This window comes from Dromaius novaehollandiae, chromosome 6 (genome assembly GCF_036370855.1).
Source record: "Dromaius novaehollandiae isolate bDroNov1 chromosome 6, bDroNov1.hap1, whole genome shotgun sequence".
Classification (NCBI taxonomy): Eukaryota; Metazoa; Chordata; class Aves; order Casuariiformes; family Dromaiidae; genus Dromaius; species Dromaius novaehollandiae.
In genome coordinates, this window is record NC_088103.1 from 30,556,335 (window position 1) to 30,566,156 (window position 9,822).

Sequence of the window (9,822 nt, forward strand, 5' to 3'; positions counted from 1 at the left end):
ATTGACTCAGTTTCTCCAGTAAAGACCATCATGCACTGTTCAGGTTCTAGCACAAATTAAAAAAAATTAATCCTGTCCATGTCTCTGCTGAATTCTGTAAAGAGCAGCTTGCAGAGCTTGTGGGTTTTATATTGCTGTTAGAATCTGATTAAAAGACAGGTCAACAAAATTAATATGGCAATATTATCTCCTGTATGAACACACTAGAAGTACATTGGCTTGTCTACAGATTTAAGATCAGATTTTTAATAAGGTCTGATGCATTTGAAAAACCTTCTCCAGAAGGTTCTCTGTCATAAGTTATTAATATGACCATAATGAAGCTGCTGAAAGCTTTTGATCTGTTTGACATAGGTGACAAGTACTCAAGTTTCTACAGAGATAATTTTCTTAACGATAATGATTTTAACATGTTAAATAAATACCAGCTCCATGTGATTGGCTTCATTAAAAATTGTTTTAAGAATGTGCTTGTGTTTCAGTGAAACTTGTTAATTGTTTTACCAACTTTCTCCCATGTGTAGCTAGCTGTTTTCCCAGGAAAGCTCTTCCCCACAGTTTCTAATCCATAAAAATTAAACTCTTAACTAGAATTGACAAAAACAGAATGGATACTCCTTGCTTCACATGACTAACATCTGTTGTCTCCAGAAGATCTAGTAAGGTGTTTTATGTTTTACAAGTGCTTCTTAACTTAAAAGGCTTGGTTCATAGGGATATTGAGCTGTAAAATATTATTATGCCTTCTTGTACTGATGTACTGTGACAGCGTTTAATTGAGCCATGTCAGGTGACGCACAATTCTAGGTTGAATATTCATGTAGTCATCACTGCTATTTATTTTTGCCAAGTGCCACTAATTTTTATTTTCTATTGCCTTATGACTGAAATCTATTGTGAAAAATGTGTGCCACAAGCTGTATACTAGGAGATTAAAGAAGTTGAGACACTTCAGTCTGAGGAGGAGAACACTGAGGGTGGATGCGATGGAGCCTTACAAAATCATGAAGGTGGTGGGTGAGGGAAAAGTAGAACTGCTGTTCACCACAGCCCGCAGCACCAGAACTGAGACATGTTTGGTGAAACTTCTAGTAGATCCATTTAAAACCCACAAAAGAGAGTGCTTCTGTAGTTTACTTTTGGGACTTGCTGCCACAGCAACTTGTGGAAGGATGATACCAGCAGGTTCAAAAAGGCACTAGACAGATCATGAGCGAAAGGCCTTGTGGGCAGATATTAGAAGTAAGCAGGAGTGTGCCTCCTAACATCTTTAATCCAATCCCTCTGGATGCTAAGGGAATAGAGAGGAAGATACCACTGACAGTGGCCAGTCTGACATGTTCTTTCTAGTGCCACTCTTGAAGACAGAATATTTGTCTGGATGGACCCTTGGGCTTACCCAGTAAGACATTTCCTATGAGTTCTTACAGGTGTTCTAGCTGAGCTATATGGTTCGTGTCTACGTATTCTGGGTACATATGTACATACAGTAGGCACATATACATATACTAGGTAATGCCTAGTCTATGAGAATGTTTTAGTTGAAGTCCTTTCTTTTCTATAGCTATTTGCTTGGTTTTATCTCTTTCAAATAAATTGCAGAAAACCTGCCTTGCTATTAATAATTCTGGGAAATCGTTTGTGTAGTTCTGGCATTTATTTGCATGTTTTGCTTCCATCACACTGATGTCCCCTTCTGTGTTGGAACCCTCCAACTTAAGCAATATGGAAATAATCAAACTTGTTCCCAGTCTTGGTAGTGAGTTAGAAAAAAGCTGGTTTTCTGGTTAATACATGATGTGAAATGCACTGCTGCTTGACTGGGTTGTTCTTGGTTTTCAGGATATATGTACACTGAGCAAGAGTAACTTTAAACAACAGAGTAACTTCTCTCATCTACATAATTTCTTTTTTCTTGCCAACATCGTCACATGTGGATGTGCTCGTCCTCTGACTTTCCAGGACCAGGGGCCAGGGTTTGTTAGGTCACTCTTTCCTTCTGAATGCTTGAGGGCTATCTTGTGTAGATGTGTACTTCAGTGTATGTCCTGTGTTGTGCTGCTATGCCCATCTCATAAACCGCATTATCTCAAAACTCTTTGGAGGTAAAATTCATAAACTTCATAAAATCTTGCAAATGCTTTTTTATGCCAAAGATAGATCCCCTCCCTCCCTTGACTGCCAGATATGACTTTGCCAAATTCAAGCTTTTAAACTACTACTTTTTCATCAGTTTCATATAGCTTTCCTTGAGATGCAGTTAACATTGCAGCATTTCAGTTTAGTATATTTTGTTTTATTGAAACAATGGGTAATCTTAGTTGCAGACTTTTGAGAATTCCAGGATTACCAGAAGATAAAAAATGATGTATTGCACCTTTCTATTTGTGTGCATGCAATTTAGAACACGGTGGTTATGTAGCTTTATTCTACCTGTTGGAGTTGAAGAAAACTGCAGAGGGATGGAGAAATATTAACACAGTCATGATCATTCAGTGAGGTTCAGAGTTGCACAACTGATAGGTGTCTGCTTGCAACTATCAGTTTAAATGTGAAATTCTTGGTAAATACATTCATTGGTTCTTAAAGTAGCTACGTTTTCATGAACGCTATAATGTTCCCTAAGGTACCTGGGAAGGAATCACTTGTGTGTGTTGAATTTTGAAACCATTCAGGAGATGGTTTTCTGTGCAAACAGGGGTTCCTGTTTGGCACCAAAAGTAGTGGCTGTCATCAGGGGTGGGTACAATTTTGGGAGCTCCCAATCTTTTTTTCTTTTGTCTTGTTTGAATTGCCTGTGGGAAAGCAACTATTTAGATATAAAACACTTGTAATCTCACTATTTGTTAATAGTGCAATCAGTTTCTTGGTTCCCAGCTGTCTTCATTCAAGAATAATTTCTAAGTTGTTTATTTTCTAAAATATTTTCTCAAACTGGAGGTGGTATGAAATTTATCTGATGAACTATTTCTTCTATTATGTTTGTTGTGCCTTGAACTTTGAGTTACAAACTAGATGGGTGTCCTTGATTAATTTGTTGTGCATTCTATGTAAGTGACAGAAGAAAGTGCATGTTGACATTCCCAAATTGCCTTGTTGCATATCTTTTAGCTTTTTAGAAAAAGTAATATTTTAATGTAATCACAGGATAAAACTGAGTTTAGTGTTTAAATGTGACATAATGTTTTTAAATAAGCAAAAGCTGACTATGCTGTCTTCCTGTTAAAGTGGATTCCAGTATTTTTCCCCTAGAATTTACAGATGGTTGTAAATATACCTTCAGTTAAAAAGTTTTCTAGACATAAAGATTAAGTGTGTGAGTGCATGTATAACGTAAAAGTGATGGGTTATTCTAAAATTTACAGAAGTCTTTGGTAAATTTCTACCGTCATGTAGTCTAATTTTGTTCAGAGCCTAAATGCTTCCATTAAACATATGACGCTTTCTTTTCTTAATAGAAATACAGAACTCTTTTTCATATTATACTGAAATAATACTTCTAATTTGTAGATTGATAGCATTCCGTTTCAGAAACCTCTCTCAAATACATAGCTCTTGAAAGGTATAATACTTATACCTTGACGCATACTTATATTTTGGTGTATGGGCATTCAGGAAGACGACTTGCTACCTGAGGTCTAACAGTGATTCTTTGCCATCATAATAACTAACGAAATACAGCTTTAGCAATAACTGGAAAGGAGGAATATTCATTTTATTCTTGCTGCAAAGCCAACTCTCGTATTAATTCTCCGTATCACTTGTGCAAGCAGCAGAATCTGTTTCAGAGCTTACAGACTTCCTCACTGTGGCTAAATGGTTGTTCACACAGGTAAACTCCTTCCAGTGTCCTCATTTAAACAAAAACTTTAAAGCAGTTCTTTATTATAGGCCTTAAGAATCTTTTTTTAATCTTTCTAATGCAACACTTATGTAGTTGCTCTGTTGTGGCCCCACTGACAGGAGGAAAAAAAAAAAGACATAGTATGTGGTGTTTGAGACTGTATTTCTTCAGGTCTGGTGGATGAAATTATGTGGGTAGAAGAGAGGTTACTAGTGCATGTGGGGAGGGAGCCCCAGCCTTGCTCGAGGTGGCCCTCCTGGCCGCTCAGTGGTGACAGCCAGGGCGCCGGTCAGCAGATGGGCAGCTCTAAGCCACAGCTGAGCTGCTGTGCAATTGCAGGCCCGACAGAGGTAGGCAGGCAAAACCCAAGGGTATAGTGAGGCATCTCAGGACATGTGGTTGAAGGGGGAAACTAGAGATACGGGAAGGATGGAAGGTTGTACGGTAGGGGGCACTTGGTGTGTAGAAGGGGGAGAAGGAACTGGATGAAGTGGGTTGAGGGATTATAGGGGGAGCTGCAGGAATCCCAAGGAAGACCTGTTGACCTCGGCAGGTCCTGAAGGCATTGGGCTGGGTGTGGAAAGAAGAGATGGGTTTGGGAGAGGGCAGGAACACAAATGGTATTGCAGTGGGGAGAGAAGGAGCAAAACCAGGCTCTATTAGTTACTCTCTGGGCTTGCTTTCTGTTGAAAAACTCAGCATGACTCTTAGCCAGGCATTTGATTACCTGGGAAGGCCACAGATATTTTTTGTAATATTGAGGTCCCTGTGTAGTATAAATATGCTATTTTCCAGATTATTTTCTTGTATTCTAAAACTTCAGAATACAAAGTGCTGCTTTTTGCATTTCTGTTTACATCATCAAATATTTTGTTACTCTGTGGCTTACTTCTGCACTTGTACAACATTGTGGATTTTGCCATTGATGAATGTCATATTGAAATGGTATATTAATCCTGATAGTTATTAAAAAAAATTGTCAATCTGTTTTTATTAGTCTGAACATACTGGATATTGAGTTTATGATTTTGATAGGATTTTAGCGTTTACAGATGGCTAGTTATTTAACTTGAAAAATAATTGGAAAATATGTTATCCACAAGCTGATTGATAAAATGAGAAATGAATTATTTTAATTAGGATGATGGTGTTTACTGTCTATTAAAACCATAATCCTAAATTCTTTTATACTATTATAAGTCTCATGTGCCTGATTTATTTTTTTTTAATTACTTTGATATATAGAAAACTTGCACAGCAGGTATGTTCTTTTTTTTCCCCCCCCTGGCTGTGTCATCTTCAAACTTTTTCTCTTGTCTTGGGTTGTTTGAAATTCATCTTGAACTTTTGAAAATGTATTTTCTTTCTTTATGGTGGGAGGGAGAAAGAGAAGAAGTAGAAGCTACATTTTCTTTGCTTTTGGAGCTAAATCTAATGACAGCTATACCGACAATTTTCTTCTGTGTTTACATGCAGCCAGGAGCTATGGGCGGAGAAGAGGTAAAAGTATTTACTAAATGTTTTATTTGCTGAATAGTGGGAGAAATAAATATTTAGTTTTCTTATGATGTTACCAATTTTAACATTATTTGGTTGATCAATTGCTTCTTATAAATCAATCTGATATTCTTTATTTGCAAAATATCTCCATTTAATAGCAGCTTAAAACAATGATGATTTTGAACAGGTAACTTCAAATGTTTTACTATTGCTAGTGAATTGACAGATGAGTGAATGTGTAAAGATTCTTTTTCATTATACATATTTATGAGTTTAAATGTGTAGTGTTCTGAAAAGGATTGTTTTCAGACTTTTTTTTTGTAAGTGTGATGTTTAACTAGTTCATTGAACACTTCAAAAATATTTTTTTCTTAGATGAAACATCTTTTCTTTCACTGAATATTACACTCAGCTATTACATTGGATTGCCTTTGGGACATTGTGAATACCAATAATAATAATTGTCCTCAGCACTGAATATTGATAATCAAAAGGAAAAAGACATAACATTTGACTGAGCACATTTTAACTGTATTCCATCATTTAGGCAACCCTTAAAAAATAAAAACAGATTGAAAATATTTTACAAATGTAGTACAGTGCTGCATGTAAGTTTGTTTTGAGAGATTAGTGGACATGGCAATAACAAGCTTAATGACCACTAAAAAAGCTACTAATTTATCTCACTTTTAGGTACTATGTTGCAGCTTACACAGTTTTTACTGAGAAAATAACAGTGAGCATTGCAGCTTTTAATACTTAGTATTGGGCAGTACTATCCGCTTGGGTACTTTGGCATTAAATTCATTGTATCTTCTTTTTCATTTATGAAAGAAACAAATGAAAAATGTATTTTTTGTGACAGCTAAGCATATGTTTTGTATCACTTTGAAGGACTTTTTTGCCTTGTTACAGTCTAGAGCTTGCATCAAATTTGTGAGGAAGCTTGGAGACAAAATCAGCCATTCAAGCAAGTTGATAGCCTAGAAGTAGCTTGTAGTTTGCACATATATATGGATTGAGGAGTAGTAGGCTGTACAGGCTGTACTGATACAGTTTTTAATATAGAATTTGAACTATTTCTGTTCAAAACTAAATATTTGTAGTGTTTCCTCAATAGCAAAAATAATTTAAAAAACCCACCTTCTAGTATTTTTAAAATGAAGTTTTTTGTGGCCCTCCTCCCCTGCCCATCTTTTCAGAGAACAGGCTGTTGTTACAGATGTTGAAAGCATCCTAATGCTTCTACTTCTTTAGTGCTTCCGTGATACTGAAACAAATGGGAAACACTGTAGAGTATAAAATATTGTATCCTCTCCATGAATGGGAACACCGATTAATTTCATTTATAGATTGTGGCAAACATTTCCAGCTTGATCAAATGACACCAAAGTGGGGGAGAATTTGGAAATCAGTTGGACATGATTAACTTCTTGCAACTCATGTTTACTTGTAGAAGTGCAATACAGTAATGTAGCAGTAATTGTGATGGATACAAGGTAGGCTGTAAAATGAGCATCTCATGCAGATTGTAGTGATGACAAAACAGGGCAAGCAAGTTCTGAATGTGTTGGACTTTCAGTATTTTTTTACTCTGCCAAAAAGCATGTTTCGCTCCATAATAATTTTTTCTGTGTAAAATTGTCTTTTCTACAGTAACAAATAGATTTTGTTTTCTTTTTTGTGTGTTGTCATCTATGTTAGGGATTTTGTGACTTGCCCTACTCATATAATATTTGTGGTGTTCATGCTTTTTTCATTACCTTGAATTTTATAATATTGTTTTGCGCGTTCTTACCTTAGGTGTGAAATTCTACCATAGTCTGTTTAAAAAGATTTGTTTGTCAAATGGTCTCTTGTTTCCCTCTTAATTATTGTTTTTACCATTTGCGTTGTGATAATACCCAGAGTACCTGGAGGCAGATCTGGGCAGGGACTCATTTTAGTGTTTATTATAGTTGAGAATATGAGTTAGTGTTTGATTTTATCATTGTGACTAAGCATCTTCAGTGAGAAGAGGCTTTGTCAGAAGTTTCTTGTGGTTTGCAATAACCTATCTGCTCTCTACTTGATCCTGTTTTCTTTGAGTAAAGAGGTGAGCCTTTTCTTTGTAGATTTGCTGCTTAGAGCTGCTGAATCATGCTCTTTTCAGTATCTTGTTTTTAATGTTTTCAACCAGTTTATCAGGTACAGACGTATAAGCACAGCCATGGAAAAGCAGCCCAATATTTTTTCTCCTACGCTGACAACATGTACATGCCAGGGGAAGGGAGGTGGCATATAAAAAGAGGGCATTTAGTAATGCCTTCCTATAATACTCCCCAGAGATTTGTCTCTGGGGATTTTTTGAGTTGGTGTCTCAAGATTTATTGCTCCAGAATGCGTTTTTCTTCTGTTCATGCTCATTCCATTTTCTGAACCCATGTAAACTTCTTAGCATCCTAAAAAGCCTGTGGCAGGGGGTTCCACAGTCTGATTTGTGTGTTTTTTATACTTTTGAGCCTTGTCATGTACTGATCGCATTTGATGTATTTTAGTTTCTTCTTATTGGGAGAGACAGTGAACAATCATTCTGTATTCCCTTTTCTCCAGGCATTTTATTATTTTAAATACGTGTATACTTTAATTATAAAGTTTTAGATCATCTCTTGTATTTACTTAAGAGGAGTATAATGCTTGCAGACTGGCAAGCATCTTGCATAAGAGGTGGTATCTTGTTTTTGTTAGCATGTATACTTTTTTTTCTTTTTGATATGTCAACTTGTATTAATGGCTAATAACTTTTTTATTAACCCATAATTTGAAGGTAAGTTTGTGGGGAAAATAAATTAGAAGAGATTATTTAGCTTCTTAACAATGTCCTTCTCTTATGGATATTTCAAATCACCTACTTTTCAAGGGGTTTTCTGATTTGATATTCTTACCCTAATTATTTCTCTCATGCATGTGCTCTTACACTAAAATGTGTATGTGCATATATGTGCATGATGTACCCATGTGTTCCTGAGCAATTCATCAAGAATAGTCTTTCATGTTTTATGTGATAAAACTGCCATTTCTGACAACTAGTTGTTCTAGACTTTGACAAGCAGCATCTCAAAATCCTTTTTTGATTGTGGCGTTTGCCATGTTTTTATTTGGGTGCTTACAAGCACAGTAATGTAGTGCTTCAGTAGATTTTGCATCTATAATCTCTGTCAACATTGTGCACTCAATATATTCTAATCCTTTTCTCGTACCTGGTCTTTCTAAAAATTCAAGCTGGCGTTCATTGTCTGTCAGAACATCTTTCCTGCATTTTGGTTGTTCGTCTGTTCTCCATAAATAGGATTGCTGCTTCCTTTTGTAATCTGCCCTTTGCTACTGAAGACTCTATTACTGATACTCCAAGTATATGCTTTTTTTTTTTTTTTTTTTTTTTTACTATAGTGTGCCATTGCATATCTTGATTTTTCTCCTTGCTCCCATTTTTTCTTTCCTGTACTTCCATATATTATTAATACCAATATATAGCTTAACTCTTCCTTAGCTCTTGCTGGAAGTTGCTTTCATGTGGTCTGTTATCTTTGAATTTAATTATGTGCCCTGCTATTTATATTTTTAATTAAATCCACTATAAACTGTTTGTATCATTTAATTATATTTCCATCCCTGGGAGCAATCCTCCACGATATGAGGGGACAATTAGCCTTTTCAGAGTCGAGATGGGGTTTCCATCTGTACATCTTTCTATATTACAGGATTTATTTTTCAGCTCAGGTATAGGGAGTTAAATTCTGAAGTTGGCAGGTTCTACAGTACTCCTTATATAAAGCCTTTGAATACTTCTTTACTCTTCCTATCTTCTGGATTAATGAGTCTGTTCTTAAGGTAATGTGTGCGTACTTGGGCAATAACAACAAGTTAATTGCATCAGGTGATAACAAATAAATTATTTACTTTTTATCAATGAAGTGAGTAGCAGTCATTTATGTTGCTTTGTGTTTGTTCATTACTGAAAGTATGTTTTAACACTGAGTAACAGCTTAACAGTTTGTCTTAGTTAACAACTTTTTTCCTCGGGTAGAATGTAAGCTTTTGGTGTTTTTTTTAGTAAGTCTTTTAAAGATTGTATCGTATTAGCTAAGCTGCTTGCTTCACCTGCGTGTGTAGCATCAACTATACAAAGCTTCTGTATGCTTATTTTGCTGTCTGCCCCTCTGCTCTGCTCAGACTGGGCCTCTCTGATCCTGGGAGGAGGAAGCGATGCAGCCCTTGTGGCTAGGAACCTGAAAGCACTCCGAAGGAGACTGTCCCACAGTGTGCTGCAGTAGCTCGAGTGATCTGCTCTTTAAGATCATTCCTTTAAGATCTGTTCTTGAAGATTTAAATCTCAGAATTGGTTTGAAATAGAAATCTTACAAAGGTTCTCTCTGTGGCTATGGCACACAGTTTAATTGGATAATATGTTGGTTTTCATTTGTTAGCTGTTCACAAGA

The 9,822-nt window shown here is 36.1% G+C and overlaps 1 protein-coding gene across 6 annotated transcripts in view; it reads left to right on the forward strand.

Annotated features, from left to right (window-relative positions):
- The window catches only part of CPEB3 (cytoplasmic polyadenylation element binding protein 3), a 102,718-nt gene that overhangs the window by 56,193 nt on the left and 36,703 nt on the right, over positions 1–9,822 (forward strand). For 3 of the 6 annotated variants that reach the window (XM_026094130.2, XM_026094126.2, XM_026094129.2), the window contains exon 5: positions 5,321–5,344. The exons of the other annotated variants lie outside the window; for them this stretch is intronic. In XM_026094130.2, the coding sequence (XP_025949915.1) occupies positions 5,321–5,344 (24 nt within the window). The remainder of the gene's footprint in view (positions 1–5,320; positions 5,345–9,822) is intronic. 6 annotated transcript variants of the gene reach the window in all.